Source organism: Buteo buteo, chromosome 2 (assembly GCF_964188355.1).
Source record: "Buteo buteo chromosome 2, bButBut1.hap1.1, whole genome shotgun sequence".
Classification (NCBI taxonomy): Eukaryota; Metazoa; Chordata; class Aves; order Accipitriformes; family Accipitridae; genus Buteo; species Buteo buteo.
Window position 1 is genome coordinate 6,950,547 of NC_134172.1, and position 20,871 is coordinate 6,971,417.

The following is a 20,871-nucleotide window of genomic DNA, read 5'->3' on the forward strand; positions in this document are numbered from 1 at the left end:
GCCGTGCATGCCAGGGCGTTAGTGGGGCTCGAAGATGAGAAAGGTGTTAAATAAGGAGGGTCTGCAGAGATCATGTTCCCTCCAGCATAGGGAGATAGCTGGGGTCTTACAAAGGGACTACAGCTGGGATTGCTTTCTTGCTTGAGCGTACACAGCTAGCTAGACTGGTCATTAGAAACCCAACTTGGAAGATATATATATTAAAACCATGTTACGAATACCCACCTGCTTGAGTTTATGCTGAGGAAGCTGTATTTTCTTTGTGTCAAACCAAGCAATGCTGTAACCACTCAGAGCATTCAGAACTAAGCAAAATATTGTTTTGTTCTAAAAATGAATGTCCCAATAATTGGGAACTCCTGTGTAAAAGTAGTAACAAAATTACTGCAGTTTGAACACAAGGTACCAGACTTGCTGTACCACAGTAGAGAAGAAATTAATTGGCCTTCCTACTTTATTGAAGAGAATCAGCAGCCCAATCCATCCGAAACATATCTAATAATTTTATGTAAATTTAAATGTATGTATTGGTGTGAACAAGCAGTGGATTTGTAAAGTCTTTACTCATAAGGCTGAAATCAATAGTCTTGGCTGTCATGTATGCAGGAGGAAGTTTTTGCTGTATAGTTCCCACATTTACAAAGAGATTTTTTTCCTAATGCAGCAAGGTAATGCAATCAGGTCTAACAGCTCCATTATTATAATGCACCAGGCTAGAAAATGTGAATGTGGAACCAAAGGAATATTTACACAAAATGCATTGTAAATTAAATTCCTCTTGCCTTTTTTTTTTTTCTTTTTTTGGTAACTTGTTTATCATTGTGGCAGATGCTTAAGTAAGAGCTTTCTCTGTCACACCTGCAGTGGAGACTGCGGTTTAGGACACATTTTAATCTGCAGTTTGTGATTGCATGACAGGACACCCCAGTGACTGAAGGGAACAATTCCCTTGTTATGAAAAACAAACAAAAAGTAAATAATATCATAGTATACCGATGCATTTGGAAAGGTTCCTTGGTAAATAGGTCTCTGTTTCATGAGAAATGGTATATAATGTTGAAATGTGAATTGAAAACAGATGTTGTTCTTGGACAAGTTGACCACTGATGCAACTCAGTACAGCTTCACTGATTTACCAGCATGTAACTCACCCTTTGGGGGGACTTTTTCTGCTGTTCTGTGTTTCTATTGAGCAGTAACCTACTAGCCAACAGGCCATGGTGGAAATGAGTCAGTTTTGCTCTCAAAAAAGATGTAGCCCAACATGAATTACAGTGGTAAAATTAAGTCCTTACTAAATCACAAGGCGGTCGGCTTCTCCTGCACAACGAGTCCCCTACTAGCACTGATTTCAGGGGGATAGCACAAATCTATTAGACAAGGCAGTATGAGTAATGCTGTTATAAGAAATGTCAAAGGGTTTATTCCTGCCTTGACACTTGCTGTGCTAAAAGGTGTTAATGAATAGTCTTCTTCGTGTGGATAAAGTAGCTTTCAAAACCTGAAGCTGGGCTCTGCTGACCACCTGCCTTGTTATAGAAGCCAGCTGGAGTTATGATTGCACAGACCCTCACCAGGTCATGCCTTAGACACATTGGAATGTTTTTGATATTTTGATTTCACAGAAATGGGAAAAAAAGCCACTATTAGAATGCTGACCAAGGTCAGGTAAACTTTTTTTGTTGGGTTATGTGAAGCTTCTAATTCAGTATTTAAGCTCGGGTCAGGGTCACCAGAACAGTAGGCTACCAGCACCACGAGAGAGTCCAGAAAAGCACAGGCATAAAATAACAGTCAGTGAGGGAAATCATAAAATTTGAAATGGAAATAGAACTTTACTAATTCATTAAAAGACCTATTTGTGGTCAGGGTTTTGTTTTTTTTTTTGGTTCCATTTTCTTTTTTTCTGTTTGATTGATGAATAGTTAAAAAGAGCATTTCATCTGAATTGCAGCCAGCGTGATTATTCATGGAAGTGCTACTTGACATTAGTAATTGTATCAGAATCTGGTCTAAACATTTCTGAATTGGGCCCAATCAAAAGAATGGGATTTAATAGCGCTGTGATTTTGGGCTGACTCATCTGAGAAGCTATTTTGGATTTTCCAAGGTATTACTGTCAGAAACTAGGACTTTTTTTTCCATCACAAAAGAAGTGACTTTGGAACTCACGGTGCCCTGCTCATTAGTATTTAATTTGAAGGTGATCCCCTAATTTTAGCTGTGCCTGGGCTCAGGTAATCATGTAAGCTCCCTGTGTAGTGGAAAGACAGAGGCAGACTCCTCCAGATAATGATTCATCTAACTGTCTTACAGTGGGGAAAACCACTTCCTGGAAGATCCTAACCTTTTCCAACGGTACTTACAGAGCAGTTCTACTCTGTAAGACCATGACAGAGACTGTCAGGCCTGTTAATAAGTAGCTGAGCCCAGGCATTCATCTAAGAGACTAAAAAGCCAAGTATCCATCTAGGAAGTAACTTAGGAGAGAAGAGGGGAAAGTTTCTGGGCAAATGTTTTAAGTCAGAAAAAAGCTGATTTTTTTTCCAAATTGAAACTGTTTATGGGGACAATGTAGGCTCATCGAAAGTTTATTCTGCTAGAAGAAATAGTTACTTCCAGTACCAAGGGGGATTTCTGCTTAACATGAGAAATCCACACTTACATAGCAAACAACCTGCTCATTAGGCTGTTCACTTGACGAACGACGGATCTGAGCCCAAGTCTCCCTGATCCAAAGCTGAGTTGACAATGAGGTGGCCAGTGTACCTGCATAACAGCACAGAGCGTGGACCAGACACCTGAAAGATGGTAATGACCGTACCTGTTGTGGGGTGAGAACTTGTGTAAGAGATTTCTGACAGCGCTGCTAAGAGATGCAACTAATAGCCCCCTCTTTGCTACCATTGCTGGTGGGATTATAGCACACAGGCATCTCTAAGCAGAGCTGCCATACAAGTAGTTCCATGTACCTACTTCTTAAAATACACCCAAATCACACACATTACCTTCTATGAGCAGTGTAGCAGTGCAGTGGGTTTAGCAAAAAGTAGTGACTAATATGATATCCTTTTATCCCTTGACATGATTCTTTGGTATTTAGGATTGAAGTGCTTAGAAGGATAAAACTTGCCTTTGCTGGACTGGTACCTGACCTACAAAGATGCAGAGAGCTGGTTCTTACATTTCTATCTTCTCCTAACATTATGTCCTTCTCAAATAGGTTGATTAATTTAGTGTATTTCAACTGAGCCCATAATTTCTCTGAATTCCAGAATACAGTGGTAGACTGGGAACTGGTGTGGGTCTGTGTGATGCAGGCATTTAGAGGACAGGTAGTTACTTGCATCACTTTGACATTACCTTTGCATAAGTGGTTTACTGTACTGTTAGTCCCATACCAAAAATCTCATACAGCCAAGAGCCTACACCTAACTAAAATCTCAGAAATGTGAGGGAAAGGGGAACTCTGGGAGTGGTTCATGTATGAAACATCCTACATTTCTGCTGCTCCATAGCAGCGATCTGGGATAATAAAAACTTACAGAAAATGGCAGGAGGACCACAACAGACTTAGCACTACGCTTCTTCCTGGCAGAGCCTGCTGCCAGCACAGCCCAACTTCCAGCTGCTTGGGAATCCTGGCATCCCAGGAGTTGCACTTGATCTCCTTGCATATCACATGCAACTCAAGCACCTCAGTTATGCCACCTTGAATTAGCAGCGTCTGCTGTCTGCGTAACCTTGGCACTCACCCTCTTTCCTTCCGGAGCTTCCTTGCCTAAATATTTTTTCTACTTGCAATAACATTTCATTACATCACTACAGTGAGATGTCCTCCCTTGTCACTTCTGAGCAGTTGTCGTATGCTTCAAGACATGCTGGTGACCTTGCCAACCTTTCAGCTACAGAAGCAGTTGGCCTGTGGTTTTTTTGCTCATGATGGGACTGATAAAGCTCCATAGTTCAGTCTCTTTCTATACAACACATAGATTAAATGTAGGGTAAAAAGCTTGCTTTTTTAAAATGAAGTCATTTCTGAAGGTCATTCTCATCAGCAAATGTTGTGAAATTTGAGTCAAATTATCTCACATAAGGCTGAATGGTCAGCCTGGAAGAGGACAAGTCCCGGATACCAGGGTGTCCTCTCACACAATTTTAAGTTTTTTACCCAGCACAAGGCAACACACATGGTGTTTTTTAAAATGGGAGAGATGGATAAGTCCATTATCAATGACAATAGTTTTTTGTTATAACAAATGAATGTTGCTAAGGAAACTAAAAATGGCTATGGTTTTGCTGATCAGAAATCCTTGTGTGGTCCCCATTACGACCACAGCATTTGACTATCACACAGTATTTGTCACCAAGGTCAGAAACTGATGCTATGAAGCATCAGTGGGGAACCTGCTGTGGACTGGATATCTAAATTTCTTCTGACACCAAAGGGGATTTAACCACCTAAATATATTTCCAAAGTTGTTCTAACGCCTTGTTTAAGCTCATGAGAGTCCAAGAGATCAAAATCTGTTCCTGCTTTTGCTGTCTGAGTCTCTTCAGCACGTTGGTCCAATCTGCACTGTAGCACCTCCTCTCCTCATCTCCCTTTCATCAGATTGCCACTTTTAATCAGTAATTCTAGTGGTATCATAGTAGCAAGAAAATATCCTTACTCCATTCAAAAGGATGTGGAAACTATTGGTAATACTCTGCTAGAGTCATTAGTCCTGATCAGGGGTGCTGCCTGAGCTCAGCTAATACAATGTGATCAACCTAGGGCACTGGTGACTCATGGCCAATATATTCCATATTATAAAAATCATTGGGAGAAATCACTGCGGCATGTTTTAAGTGATTTTGAATGGTTTTTAATAGATGAGTGATAGGGGGAAATGGAAGGCAGAACAGAAGAGGTTGGTGAGAAAAACAAGGGAGGCAAGACTCCATGCAGCAGCTTATTGCTAGAAGAAATCTTATTTAGCAGCTCCTTATCACAGCTTTAAGAATTAAATGGGCCTTTTTGACAATTTGTTTTTGTTTTGCTCCTTTTCAGTTTGTGTGCGATTCTTCCCATGCTGTTCAGTGGACATCACGAAATTTCCAGGCAAAATCTGGTGGAGGCTGCGGAAAACCTGCTACAGAATCGTTGAACACAACTGGTTCGAAACTTTCATCATATTCATGATCCTGCTGAGCAGTGGAGCCCTGGTAAATGTAACAGGATTTCCTAGCTGGTCAAAAGTGGACATGGTTCTCAGAGAAGGTGTTCTCCAGTTAGCTGTCCCTAAGATCTTATGAGCCCTTACTGATAATTTCTCACAGAAAAACATGTTTGGGGCTAAAACAGGTCTTCAGCTTTTCTGATTTCACCTGCCTGTACTATATGGTGGGGAACTTCCTTCTGTTATAACATAAAATTATAACCTGCACACGTTTTGAAAAGCAAATCCTTAAGAAAGTCAGTGTGAGGAAGTATCCCAGAGTTACTTCAGCATCCCATAGCTGCTCCATGGCAGTTCCCATCTGGAGGCTTGTATTTTGCTCCAGGGATGGCTTTTTGTTTTTTTCTTTTTTTTTTTTTTTTTAGCACATTTTGTAACCAGCAAAGCAAAATCACAAAAGGTGCAGGGGGCACAGAATCAGTGCTATCCATGGAGCTAGTGGGTGCCTGTCACATTCTGAATACACGTTAGCTTAAACCTCTGTACTTTTCCTGCACAGATCGCTCCTGTTTGCATCCAAATGAATGGGCAGGTATGGAGGCTGGGTGGTCATTGCCCAGGACTCTGATAAGGGATTCTTTCTGAGATCCCACTGCGTACTGGGATTATCCTCTCCGTATTATCAGCCCTGGGCTCTTCGTAGCGATGGCAGCATATGTTTATGTTGCTAATTTACATGGCAAGAATGTCACCGAAGTTGGTGGGATTTCTCCCAGGTTTTTATCTAGGTGTAGAGCAAGGGGTATATCAGGAGTTCTCCAGGCTTTGGTCTGGTGGTCACTGATCTTCTGCATGACAGAGTAAGAAATACACCTACTAAATTTGCAGGCAGTGCCGTGTTTGGACAGGTTACCCGTGTATTTCTGGATGTCAGGATTAACTTCAGCCAAACAGATAAATCTGCCTTAAATAGTAAGAGGAACAACATCACCTTAGAAAGGTGCCTGCTTCACCTCATCAGGAATACTCACGGGCAGAAAGGCATGATGCAGGATGACTGGTAAGGTAGCAGATTTACTAAAAAGAGCTGGAGAGAGAACAGGCAACAAACAGGATAGAGTAAACTATAGCACAGCACCACACAAAAGCCAAACACCCCACTGGGTTGTATAAATAAGCATGTTTTTCCACTCCAGTTGGCATCAAGGAGGCCTCAGCTGGAGCACTGGCTTCAGCTCTGGGCATTGCACTTTGGGAAAGACATGGGCTAATTGAAGAAACTCCAGAGGAGAGCAACACAAATTATCAGTGGCCTAAAAAAAAAGAGGAAAATACAGAAGTACTGGGTTTGTGTAGTTTAAAGAAAGTCTCTGCAGGGAGACAAGAAGGTGGAAACACATAAATGTTGATGCAAAAAGGAAATGAATGGACTGTTCTCCAGGTCCACCAGGGATGGGCTGAAATTTCACCCAGGGGATTTTATTTTATTACGAAAAGTAAGAGGCTGAAAAACTTGGGTAAATAGTAGGCTGATGAAAATTGTCATAGCTTTGCTGAAATCAATGGAGTCTGACAGTTTTTGCACCAGCTTGAGAATCAGCATGTTAATTTTTTAACACATTTTAAAGGGGGCATGTCGCTTGCTATAATAGATGAATACACTTCCTTACATATGTAATTAAAAGTGCCTTAGATACTGAACACTGCAATATAAATCTCATTTAATTTTCATTGCATGCATTCATTTACTTTTTGCGATTTTCAATTTAGCCAGTGCAATTCTGTATAAGGGCAAATTATGCTGCATTTTCTCACATATCAGCACTGCGCTTCAGTATTTGGACTGGAGATGTTGGAGGCAGCACACAACTTTTTTCTCCTGTTATTCTGGGGTGAGCTCTTCCAAAAACTGAGCTCATCTGGCTACATCCCTGGGACATGCTAAGTTCTTAAGGGAGTTTAAAAGCCAGTATATATTTGTGTGTGGTAGTTAAACCATCAGAATACATCTATAGCTTAATGCAAAAGATACAAACCCCTTCTTATGCATTTAAGCCATAAGCACCCAAACTGGGAGCCTGTGTTTTAATAGTAGTTGTGGATAAGACTGCAGGTATCCCATTTAACGCTTTTTTAACACACAAAGCAAAGCAGAAGAAGTGACCCTTATGATGTTTTACATTGTAAAGATTTCATCAGTTGTCACCATGAAAAAATGCAAAGCACCAGAGTTTTGTCATTTGTGTAATATCGATAGCTCGTGCAGAAGTACAGTGCACCTGAGGCATTCAGGTAGCATATTTTTCATCCCTTATTAAGCTGCTTCTGGACTCACAGGGTGCTTTTAGTAGACAAAACACAATGTACTTTTTGACAAGTTAGTAGCAAATAGAGAGAGCAAAGGAGAGGAGGAAATCACTTTAAATAGTTTGTTGTTATTTTTGCAGTAATTGCAAAGTACAGCAAGTCATCTGACAAAGTGAGTGAGCCCCTACAAGAAGTGATAAACTCCAATCGCTCTGTGTATTGTTTTCTGTGGCTTTCTCCAACAGCTCTTTCACACCCTTGAAATATCATTTTTGAAGGCAAGATAGGAGACTGAGTTGCAGTGAAAATATCACCCCAAAGTGTGGGGACAAATGGACACGCTTTGGCACAGGCTGCCAAAGCTTTCTTGTCAGTTTAATTACTGTTCCCTGGCAGGCAAAAGAGCAGTGTGACTGCTTGAGTGACAAGTAACACACTTCTTGTATCTCCAGGCACTGGGTGTTTGCTAACTTTTTGAAGTTCCTCAGAAAGTAGCTACAGATCTCAAAATATGTAAATGCAGATAATTAATATGATTAGCACAGACGCTCTCAAATAATGTTGTTTCTTCCTGCCAAGTGATCTGGGTCACACGATGGGATGAGAGTAATATATCAAAGCTTGGGTTATCCAGGTTACAGGGACATGGGAGCAGCTTGTGTAGTGACGGTCACTGGAGAAGCTGGGGGAAGCAGACTGTAACCACTGCTCGACTTAGAAGCCCCCCAAACGGGCCATATATATGCAGCCCTGACACTAGGATCCTACATTTTATTTGACCTACGTTATAAAGTGAAAACTAAATTATGAGACAACTTTATTTGTTTTATTTTAGTAGGCATATTGTTTTGTATCTTAAATATTTTAAAGGGGTTATTAAGTTGCTTGTATTTGATACAGATGCTGAAAGTCCTTTGATGATGCCCTGCAAAGATTAGTTAGAGAGACAGATGAGATGTGTAGATAGATACCTTCACCTTTAAAACATAATTGTTCTGTTAAGTGAATAATAATGAGCATTTCTTGAGGCAGAGAGCTGTAGCTACCTGAAATGTGATGGCTGAACAGAAGCCAGGGAACTCCAGTACTCTATAACACAAGCAAGTTAATAACTCAATTTGTCTTCATTAGCAATAAGACACATTTGACTAAATGTATGGGTCAGATTCTGCCTCCTAAAGACAAGTGTCCTCTGCCCTAGGACACCTGATGTGCCCCGATAGCAGTGGCACAGCCAACGGGACCTGAGGCAGGATACCATCGGGCAGCTTGGGTATGGCAAGCTGCACACAGATTCACTTTCCCAAATTTAGGGTGCTTAAGCTCTCCTTACACTCAAAGGATGTCCAGTCAGTACAGGCAGTAGAGGCTGGAGAGAGATAAACATGTGTCCATTATAAGAGAAAGCTGATCAGGTCTCGGTTAAGGTCAGTCCTATTTGTGCCTGTGCACATTTTCTGATGGTAACATTAAAATATATCAGGAATCACAGACAGTACGTGGTATCCCATCAAATAATACCACAGACTTGCAGTGCAGCACCAATGCTTTCCAAAACAGCTTAGGAGAAGTTTGTAATCAATCTTTTGTACTTCCAGGCTTTTGAAGATATTTACCTTGAAGATCGAAAAAACATAAAAACCATGCTGGAATATGCTGACAAAATATTCACTTACATCTTCGTCTTGGAAATGCTGCTGAAGTGGGTGGCTTACGGCTTCAAGAAGTATTTCACCAATGCCTGGTGCTGGCTTGACTTCCTTATTGTAGATGTAAGTATCGTTTTGGAACTATGACGCTTCTTGTGTTGGATTTTATAATGCATAATAATGGGCTGTTAAGTCTGGCAGCTTTGTGTTTGCAAAATGACAGCTGTCACTCTAATTCTGAGTAACAACCCTAGGCAAAGCTCGAAGGCGGTCTCGATCTGTAACCATGCATCCCCAGCAATCGGTGTGCCAGAGCGGAGAAGACTTCTTCGTGTCGTTACGTAGAGGTGTCACCCTGCTAATTTGAGTCACGTTCCCTTCTCATCCCTAGGAACTCGCTCTTTCTTTTAGCATTTAACATCTCGTTCCACACCCCCGGCTAGCACAAGGTCCGGTTACCTCTAACTGCTCCGCACATGACCTCGACACACAAGTCTTTCAGCAGATTAGAGAAGCTGTCCTTGGCGTAGTTTCCCAGTGAGGCTGCCAGTGGCGTGTAACAGTATGTTCAGTGCCGTCTCCCAAGTATTTACCAGCGAAGGAGTCCAGAAGAAGGTGTGAATAGTCCTCTTGTCAAAGTTATTTTACTATTACAAAATACTTACTTACAAAATACTCCAAATCCTTGAAATATCGCCATGCTTCGTTCTCCTATGAGGACAGTCCTTAAAAGCGAGTAATAGTTGAACAAAAGGGAGCCCATGCCCCAGGAGTGTTGCTAGAACCAGGCACGTCCCCTCTGAATTTTCACGTTGCCTGGATGTGGGATCTGCCAAATTCAGGAAAAGCCAGCAACACACCATCCTCCAGATGAGGTTTAAAATTTCATCACAGAGTATCAACAAGGAGGCAATTACCTCCCTGAGACCATTTCTTATTAGCTTGAGATATTAATATGGAAAGCTGGCAGAGCTCTGCCATGACTGTGTAACTTATTAAACTTTTGATAAATTCTTTTTCCCCGTTTTACATCTGAACCTTGACTCAGGGGAGAACTGCACTTTCTTTGGCCCCAGTCCAGGAAAGCACTTCAATGGGACGATTTACTTGTTTGAAGTTATGGACGTGTCTAAGTGCACTGCTGGATCAGAGCCTTTGGAAGCTTCTCCAGAGCTTTAATAAATTGATTTATGAAAAGGAAGTTCTTTACATAAATCGTAGGTCATAAATTCCTCTTTGCATACATGCTTGGAAACCTCTTAAAGGGAAGGCACTCATTTTTCACAGATTAGCTTCAATGGAAGAGGAAAGCCTGGTTTAATTATCTAACCACAAAATTGGAAACCACCAGTTCCTAAGTTAGAGCCCAACCCTGAAAACTGTGCTTACTGTAGTTTCAGTCGAGTGACATAGCTTTGCTTTCCTGGTTTCTCCATCTGTAAAATGGGACTAATAGGACTCACCTAAAGTATTATATGGGCTTCCAGGAATTTGTTATTGGAGTTGTTGTTTTAATGAGCTTTTGAAGACCAGAAGGGCTGGATGAGGACTGAGTATTGTCACAACTATAAGTAGGGGTCTTCCCGACGGGAGCAACAGTTTGCACAACAAATTCACCAAAACAGTCTGGAGCTCTGCTGCATCATTAACAGTTTGAAATGAGTTCCACACTTGTTAGAAATACATGCTTTATAGCATGACAACTATTTAGTACCAAAGAGAGTGAAACAAAAACTAAGCTAAATTCTGTCCTCTGTGAGAAACCCTCCCTTGGAACAGCAGCAATGCAAAGTCAGTATGTAACCCCCAAATTTAGCTACATATTTGCCTTTTAATGGTGGAGATTGTGAGTATAATGACAGATTATAGAGGCAGCCACAGGTGGGCTGGGGAAAGGGGCTTCACCTCCCCTGCCACGCATCTGGAGCACATGTGGCATAAAACAGTGTTTTGGGGAAAAGGGGACCACGGCCCCTGGGACTCCCCTAATCCCCAGAAAATCCGCCCCAGACCCTTCTTACTGACCCAGAGTTTTTTTAGTTTCTTAACCCACATTTAAATGTTGTTTTTGCAGGCTCCTGATCTAACCCAAAAGTCGCTCCACCCTTGAGTTTAGTTATTGATTGACTCTAGGAAATCGTTTGCCTTTTGGCATTCTCAATGAATAAAGCTTTTCCCCATGCCCCATTCTTTTCTTCAAAGTCATTTCCCAATGCGGATTATGAGAACCTGGTACTATATTTTTAGCGGGTTTAACAGATGCTCTTCTCCTACCCTATTGCTCGCACACCCTGCCACTCTGAATTGGCAGAGTAACATGCTATCATTTTTCCAGCACACTTTTTACTTCAATTTACATTTTCTTTTTGGTCCTTTGAGAACCAAATCACTGCAACTGAGCTGCAGAAGGGAGTGAATGGGCGAATTAGCTGCTCCAAAAGAAGCAGATGAACCACTTGTCTGATTTTCTCAAATTTATTTGTTTAAAATTATTCACTTAAAAATTCCTGATCTGCAAATTATTCATTAGCAGTTTGGTATCGGTATTCAAAATTCAAGCTGTGATGGTTGATTTTTCATTGGACATGTGAAACCATCCATCATCTGTGTTTTCTCATTGTATAAATGCAACTCAGAATCCTTTTTCTGTTGTGAATAATTCATAAAACCAGCTCAAAATTTGCAAGTATTCACTATTTCTAAATGGGAAGTGAACCCAGAGGGGGTATAAGCATTCTGCTGCTGATTTTTTTTTTTTCTTTTTTTTACTTACCCTGTCTTGTGAAAAACCTTTGACACTGATTTGGGCCAGTGGAACAGCAAAGGCTCCATCTGACAATTGTAGATTACTAAAGAAAATTCTGTCTTGCAAAGAGTGAACATCAAAACACACAGTAATCCACAAACTGAGAGCTATTTTTTCTGGATGTAGAATCCCTAAAGGATGATCTCTGATAAGGGCTTCTGCATCTCAAAGAAGTGTGCTAGTGTAGCAAACCCATAAGAGAGTGCTTTTAAATACATTGCAATACAATAAAGTCCTATCAACAACATTGCAACAGATTTCTTTGGGAGGAAGGGAGAAAGGAGTAATCAAACTACAAAATACAGGCTCATTTCAACTTAGGGCACCTGGGAAAGATGCCTTAAATGTCTGCTGAAATTTGGATATACTGAACAGCATTAATGTACATTTATACATGTTACCTCCCTGCAAATAACAAGCATATTGCTAAAAGTAACCCCCTTCTACGCTACAAATACAGACTCTCTGTGTTCATGAAATGGAGTGGTGGGCACTCAGTCCACACCTCTTTTTAAATGAGGGAAAAGCGGAGACCGTAGTATATCTGAAGTATGGACAGACATCAGTATCACCATCAGGAATGGTGTTTATGCACAATCGTCTTTGCTAGGAAGCACAGGCAAATATTTTCACAAGGAATAGATATTTTTCCAAGCATTCATGCAATCAAAACCTCTTTGTACAAAGCAGATTAAACAAGGAGTCGGAACTTGGCCAGAGATGGAGATGCGTGGCATTCAAAACAAATGTTTATGAAAACCGCTCTCAACCAGGAATGTCCTGCGACAGGCAGAGACAGTTGGGGTTTAAAACAAGGGGCAGATAAACTCCACCGGTTGTGTATGCTGGTGTCATGTTTGACGTTGCTTTCAATTGTTTCCTCTGACCTATAAATATTATCTTGAGCTTATCTAGTCTGAGCTTCAGCCAATTAATTCTGAGCTATGTCCCAGTCTCTGCTGACAGCAGGTGGATTATTCCATTGCAGTGGTCAGTTGAGGAAAGGCATCAGTCTGGAGCTTAGCATCGTTCAAAGACTGGAGGTGTTGCAGTCAACAGCTTCTTTGCTTGCTGATCATGCATTGGAAGCAGAGGGAAGAGAGCAGTACTCTACGGAAGCTGTCACGAGAAAGCTCTTGGGAAACGAATGTGAAGTCCCTAAATCATTACTAAGAATGCTCAGGAAAAAAGTCACAGCCAAGTTCCATTGCCTGTAGCATACACAGGAAAATCCTCTTAAACGGGCCCTAATGTCATCTCTCTACAAAAGTCTGTTATCACAAATCCATCATCTCCAGTGCAGCTTTTGGGTTCAATTTAATTGACCAAAAGTTAGTCCCAATCCAGGCTTAAAAAAGCTCCTGATTGTCATTTACTGATTTTGGAGATGAGTGTTGATGAGGGTTTCTCCACCAATTCTTTCTAAGATTATCCCATCTTTCAAGATTTGATACTTGGGAAAGATATTTTCTTAAGCAATTGCTTTTTTAGAGTTGCTGGCAGCCTCCTTCCCCTTCAGCCATCTCCAGCAATGTGTCCTAACACTATGTCCTACAGTGAGGAGGGGAAGATCATCTCTAGTTCTCAATTTTTACTCCGATGCCCCACCAGTTTCTCCTCAGCTGAGTCACCACAGAGAAAGATTGCTCCTTCCATCCCTTTTCCCCAAGAGCCTGCTCTGCTGCTGTGGAGGCAGGGGCTCACAACAGCTTTAAGCAGTATATTTGCCTGCAAAATAGTTCAAGCAAGGCTCAGCAATGGATTTGGAGGCCAGACATCTCAAATGAGTTATTCAACAAGTCCACTAGGCAGGCTTTTGTAGATGCTTTTAAGGAAGGAAAATACTTACGTGCTTTTCCCCGTCGCCACACCGTTTGTGAATGATTATAACACAACATGTTTCTGCTGTTTGCCTGGAGCTGCTGAGTTTGTACCTAGAGAGCTGTATTCCCCACTGAGCAGCTTTCCAAATTTCCTGTTTGCTGCCAAATTTCCTGTTTGCTTGTTTGAGAACTGCTCAGGGAAGTTCAGTCATTAAATGCACCATCATTTTCGCTGAATGCTTAAAAAAATACAGATATTATGTTTTCCAAGAGAGTTTCCTGGAAAGCACTTGCTCTAAGATTTCTCCTTTGGATACTTCACTGCCAGATGAGTTAAGAAGCAGATAATCATCTTTGAATTTGAGATGAACAATATAAAAAAGTCTTTCTATCCCCAGTTAAAAATTGAATTGGGTTAAATTATGCCCTTGTGTTGGATTGTCTTTAAGTGACAATTAAAAACTTGCTGTGTGAAGTAAATATTGATGACTTATGATTACTTTAATTGTTTTTTCCATCTGTATTCCTTGTTGATTAGCAAGGTGATTTCTGTTTGCTTTACCAGTAATTACACAATCTGCTGTAATGAGTTGTTCCCAAACAGCACTGAAATCCAATTTGTATTCTTGGGAAATTATCCTAAAAGCATGCAAATTTCATCTAGTTTCTGTTCAGAAAAGCACACAGGAACAGAATGACAAAAATACAGCCGAGGCAAAGTAAAAATAATGTAGCTTGTCACTTGGAGAAGCATCTTAAGAGTGAACTTATTAGTGCTCTCTGCGAGTTATCAAAAATCCATGGGTTTCAACAGGGTACTATCACTTCAGAATTCTTTTTTGACTAGTTTTCTTCTAGTTCCTCAAAGCAAATGCTCATGTGGGATATTTGAAGATGTCTCAGTGCACGTTCTTCTGGGCCCCTGCTGATGGCATAAACCTCCCAGATAACTAATAGGAAAGAGAATCCCTCTCCAGAAGCCAAGGAGCTTGGTTTTGAAGAGAAAAAAAAAAGAAGAAAAAAAAATGCTGGTTTACTACATATTGGCTAATTCAGGATAAGTGAAAAAAAAAAATTCCACATGAAGATGAGATAACTGGTTTTAATGTGTGTTAGCAGGTCAGCCGATGCTGTAAATCTCCCTGCTGCCTCCCCACATTTTATCTCAACATAACACATGCAAAAACATCCAAATGTCTTGTCTTATCTTGGTTTGCACCTCATGTCAGTTACCACATAGATGCTAAAAGGAGAGCAACCAGGCTTTGCCAGGAGGAAGCACAAGCTTGGTTTCAGACAAGGCACAGCAGGACAAAGAACGCTGCAGCTGGAGGAAAAGGGACAGTAAACGGAGGTGAGGAGAAAAGTCCAGCAGTAAGGGTAGCTCACTGCCTGCCTACACCTTGAAATGGTTGCAATATGAAGAATTACTGCAATTACTGAAGAATGTCAATTACTGAGGGAGAATTTCAACTTTTGAAAGCGGTGTAAAAAACTCGTTCAAACTCAGATTCTGCTGAACTAAGTTTACCAACCATGTTTATTTTTTGAAGTTATTTAAAGATGGAGCACATTTCAATGTCCTTTTTTAGAAGAATATGCTTAAAAAGAAAATAATGAATAAAACCCTGGAGCTCTTGCATGCAGCTTGCTTGGCCCTTTCCGTTACTGTGAGTGTAGCAGCCAAATTCCTTATACAGTGATGTTCTCCCTTGCACGGAGGCTCAGAGCTGGGAGGGACATGTAAACTGGATTTAACACTCCAGACAGAGTCCCACACACTCTGCAGGGATGGGGAAGATTGTCCTACCGTTCCTCTCCCTGACGACCAGCAACTTTGCAACCTCAACTGTTGCAGACTGAAAAACATCTTCCCACCACCCCTGTGGCTCCATCTGGGATGACCAGGCACAGCTCAAGAGACTGGTGCCAGGAGGAGGGGGAAGGAAGAAGTAAAGGGAGAGAAACAGCCTGCAGAAGGGTCAGGGATTCTTTATTGGTGGGGGGGAGAGATCAAAGGAATTGGGTTGAAACTTGAAAGCTGGGCCACAGTGGTGTAGAGACTTTGTGCTGGCCTCCTACCCTGGTATGGCTGGCTTTGGGGTGCTTTGTGCTAAGGCAAATGAAGATGAGGATTCCTACTTGTAGTATGTACTCCTACTTGTACCATTGTCCTTTCTGGCAGAAATTAGGGATCCTCTAATTCTTCCGACTCTCTCTCCATCCTAGCATATTCAATACAATATCAAGATCAATCAGGTTCGAGAATCCAGCTAAACAGAGATGATTTTCAAGCTAAGACTGTCATATTTCCCACATCAACTTGGTATTTTTCGTATTGATTTGGAACATCTGATTAAATAAGTGCTTCAGGGAATCAAGCAAATCCAGAACAGCACCTTGTGGAAACAGCCCAAACAGATTTTTCTCTTTTTTAAAATTTTTTTTTTTTTTTTATCAAGTCATATGTAAGTAGGGTTGATCCTAATCCTGCCCAGAAATAGGCATGCCTTCAGCTCAGCACCTCAAGTCCCACCGGCTGGGATGGAAATGCAGCAGAGCTAAGGGGCCTGAACCCCCAGGGAAATGTTCTCTCAGTAATCACTATGCGAACCTTTGGCATTATAACGCTATCTTCAAATAATAAATAATAATCAAGCGTATTCCCGTCTACTCCTGACAACAGTGTTCAGCATCAGGAAGGTACCCTGGGATGAATCGTGCCGTGGTTTTGGAGATCTTTGTAAGGGGAGAGTATCTTTCCTCTTCAGCTGCCCTAAATCAAGGCTGTCTCCGCATGAGAAGCAGAACGAAGTTGATGATGAAGAAATTCTTTTGCTCTCAATCCCGGTAGAAATACAAGACTTTTCAAGGCAGATGCACCTGCACAGCCACCACTGCTGCAACAAGAAGAAAGACTTTGGGTCTTGGCCAAGGTTTGGCTGATCAAGGAGTGTCATGTGGTCCCAAAAAGTCACAGCGATCCCTCTGCCATGCCTACCCAGTGCTGATAAACAGGACCCAGAGGTCTGGCAAAGGTGTCTGTTTGCAGTGGAAAGGTGAATTGAGACAAGCTGAAAATCCATTTGGAAAGGGTGGGGTGGGAAAACTGCAAATCAATAAGTCAGTTTGCCATCTCGCTGGATGTAAACTCGCAGCAGCAGGTCGTTCAACTCGCCCTCAGAAATTTGCTGAGGTTTAATTCTTGATTCACAGCCATCTGCCTTGGGAATTGACTGGAGCTGTTAGAAAAGCCTGAGCAGGTGTAAAGGAGGTGACAGATTAAGAGAACAGCGAGACGTAAAGAGGTTCTTCTGGAAACTGCCAGGAAGCAATTAGGATGGAGGAATGATTTATTTAAAAGCATTTAAGCCAACAGGAGTGACACATGCTGTTTGCAACAAGGCTGCCCTCTGAAAAGGAAATATTGCCTCAAAAAGCATGGACATGAGGACCAGGAAACAAGCTGAGAAGATGGAATATTAATAGAGTTTCACAGACTTAGTTTGAGTAGTAGATGGGGAAACAAAAAATAAGAAAAGAAGAGGAAGTGTCCCAGAGGAAAAAAAAAACATGAGTGGGTGATGTAAAAGCCTTTTTTAACTTGAGTTATAAGAAGCAGCATTGGGCTTTCCAGGAGATAATTTTTGTTTATAATTAATCTAGGCGCTCGTGTAGCCCGTCACATTATGATACACGAGAGGACTCCACAAGCAGTAATGAACTCCGCTGCTGGTGAGGGAAGCTGTTCATTAACTCGTTTACAGATGCGCTTTCATCTCCATGCCAGGGACTAACTCCAGAGCAGCCCTAAGGAGTTCGTAGTCTTTACCTGAACGTGAGGGTTGTGATTCAAAAGAACAGGTAGCGGAGGTGGGAATTTGGTTTAGGTCACCTTAGTCTCTCTCTAGTATCCTAATTTGAAGACTTTCCTTTAACTTTATGCCCTTCATTCATAACATGCAATTTCTGGATTGGCAGGTGCAATCATACAGTTAGGCATCCATATGGCAGAAAATGCAATGTCAGAACGAAAGGGTAACAAGATATTAAAAAAAAAACCAAAAAACAATAATAAATGTCTGCTCAGAAATGGTAGACGATAAAGGGAATACCAACCTCATTACAAGCCCTTTTCTCCCGAAAGTATTATTTCAGAGTGGCAACAAGAAGTTCCATGTATTTCAATTTATTTGCAAATTCCCCTTTCCCTGTAGTTTTTCCAGTTTGCATTTGGGGTACAGACCTAATTTTGTTCCTTTTCAAATCAAGGGGAGCAACTTGGGACCACAGGCCTGGCTCTTAAATATACTGGGGTGCCGCTCGGGCTGTGAAGATTTCTTTGGGTAATCCTATCCTTGGCAGCAATGGACAGGAGAAACCCGACTGCATTGAAAAGAGGCACCCAAAGTAATCCAAGCTCTCTTTCTTCTACTTTTTTTTTTTAAAAAAAGCACAATTAGGGATGGAGAGACAGGTGTTCCTGAGGCACACAAAAAGCTATTTAAAAGCACTGGGGGCCTGCATTAGCTGAAACTGCTTATTTAAATAAGTGGCCAGAGCTTTCAACTCAGCTGCTGTGTTCTCTTTCGAATGTCCTTTTTTTTCCCCTGCTCCCTCCCCTCTAATTTGAACAAGCAGGTTAATTTGATGAAATCCCTCGCTGCATAAAACATATGCTGTTGCCCAAACCGGGAAGGAGGTCTCCTCTTCTCCCTGAGACAGCAGCTTGCAGGGTATCGCTCACAGCTGTGTGCTGCAGCAGGCAGACATTTAGTAGAGGTTCTCGTTGTTCTCCTGGGTTTTAGGATTTCTGTGACTAGCCAAGGAGGATTTTTACTGTTGCTCAGGCAGAACTCCTTGTTCCCTGGGCTCTGCTATTAATTCATCTCAGTGGCGATCTGGGGTTAATTCAAAAATGCCGTCTATGGCGAATAGCATCTGCCTTTGAATGGTGTTGCTCAGATCTGCTTCCAGCTCAGTCCAGTGGATGCTCGCTGGTTATCTGAAATTATGTGCTTTCAGGCTGGTGGGAAGGAATGGGAAAAAGAGAGGAGCGGCCCCTATTCCAGCTCAAACTCACCTCCTCGCTATAAGAAACTCTGTCAGCCTCAGGTGAAACACTGCTCCCAAAGTCTGCACCCTTCGGATTACTGCCACCAGCATAATTTCATGGCTAGGGAGTCTGTGCGTGCTACTGATATGCAATTAAAATGTATGCATATAAGAAGGAACCCCACTACTGTTATAAATGCAATAGCTCCTTGGGAAAAAGAGTCTGATCTTTTGATTAAAGACTCTTTCCCTTGTGTGTGCTGAAAGGAAGCTGCGTTATTGCACTTCCTACTTTATAATTGTTTTTCTGCAACCTTAAAATTCTCTTCTGACAGCTTTACTGGAGTTTACATTGGTTTACAACACTGATTTTTTAAGTCATTGTCAGATAATGAAGACATATATACCTATTATATAACTTTATCTCTCTGTGTTCATAATGAACAATTTTAATAGTCTGAAAATGCTGCATATCTGTTAACTGATGAATTACTGTAGGCACCAATGTGAGCACACTGGGACCCTAACACTACATGGGTGCCACCTGGGTACAAATGCATGAGCTGTATTTCCCATCTCAAGAACGACAATATTCCACTAAAGTAGTAAACCAAAAAGTGGCAGTTACTGAAAAACCATCCTGATTCCTGGATAAGACAGTTTTTGGTCAAATATAATCTAATAGTGGATTATCAAAATAATTAAGAAATTGAGACATTACTCTCATTAGAACATATTAGCAATAACTTTGAACAGTTGTCAGGGAGGCTAGCCTCTCTTCAGAGAACATTGCCTCTGTTCTAGCAGTCGAAATTCATTGATTCTTCTTGATTTTGCCCTGGAAACACATATGAATGTCATACAGTGGGGCACTCTAGATCTGTGCTGCTAATGCCGCTAAGCCACGTAGATAACAGGAGGCTGGCTTTCAAAACACCAGCCACAGGCCCAGTAATCCCCATGGCTGGTATTTTTAGTGTTCAATGCAGCTACAAGCTTTAAAATCTCACATTTTTACCTTGAGCATAACACTGAAAAAGGCAAAAATGGAAGCTGTGGCGTTCATTTATCTCTTCCTTTACCCAGCTCCAGGAGGCTGTCATACAAACCTTTGTAAAATCTATATAGATAAACTTGCATATAGAAATATGTAGCAATATAGAAATACAGAAATACAGGTCTATAGGTATATAGATATAATATATTTACAGATATAGTATATTTATAGCCACATAGATAAAACTATCTCTGGGCAAAGAAAGTAAGGAACAGGGGCAAAAAACTTCCCTAAACGCCAGGAGCTCAACACCTTCTGTTTGTCTACAATGGCAAGAAGAAGCCAAGGTGTGTAGGTAACATCAACGTGGCTTTGCCTGGAGCCTGAGCTGGGAAACTCTGCTATTCAGCTGGGCAGTAAATGCTGTCTTTCAGGGTTTCCACTCTTTTGGATTGGAATAAATTTTGGGAAGTTACTGACAGCGCTGAGGCTGGGCTCTTGTTGGGCTGTGCTGAGACGACCTGAAGAAAGCAAAAGGGAAGAGCTGCCACGCGATTGAAATCCTAGCCGGTGTGATTGGCGAGGCTTTTGCCGTTAATGTCTGCGCAGACAGGATTGCATACGCTGATTTATGAGGACCACTCCCCACCTTAGGGACTCTCATTGCTGGCCAGGTTGTACACTGGGGTTCACGCTGGATAGACAATTCCAGTGACAACATTTTCCTGGGAACTTCAGAGGCACCAAATGAAAAGCAAGCCAAGGGGATAAGGAACAGTCTAGAGCTAACGTGGAGGATATTATTACTTGATTAAGTTAAGGGTCAGGAAAGTTTAGATGGAAAGCTGTGAAAGCTTCTTAGTAAGATCTAGTAGATTCTGGAAAGACCCTCAAGGGAAATGCTAGAAGTAGAGCATCTGCAAATGAGAACAATAATAAGGCTTCTTGGGTCAGAAGAAGTGCACAGGAGGATGAGAGACTCCGTAGCTTGCCGGTTAGCACACATGCCATGTGAAAGGTGAAGGTGAGGTGAAAGCTCAAACCCAACAGCAAGTTGTGGATTTTATGCGAA

General features: G+C 41.5%; 1 protein-coding gene across 6 annotated transcripts in view; it reads left to right on the forward strand.

Moving 5' to 3' along the window:
• The window catches only part of LOC142038847 (sodium channel protein type 5 subunit alpha-like), a 217,149-nt gene that overhangs the window by 171,891 nt on the left and 24,387 nt on the right, over window positions 1-20,871 (forward strand). For all 6 annotated transcript variants that reach the window (XM_075044726.1, XM_075044717.1, XM_075044735.1 and 3 more), the window contains 2 exons: window positions 5,054-5,208; window positions 9,068-9,241. In XM_075044726.1, the coding sequence (XP_074900827.1) occupies window positions 5,054-5,208; window positions 9,068-9,241 (329 nt within the window). The remainder of the gene's footprint in view (window positions 1-5,053; window positions 5,209-9,067; window positions 9,242-20,871) is intronic.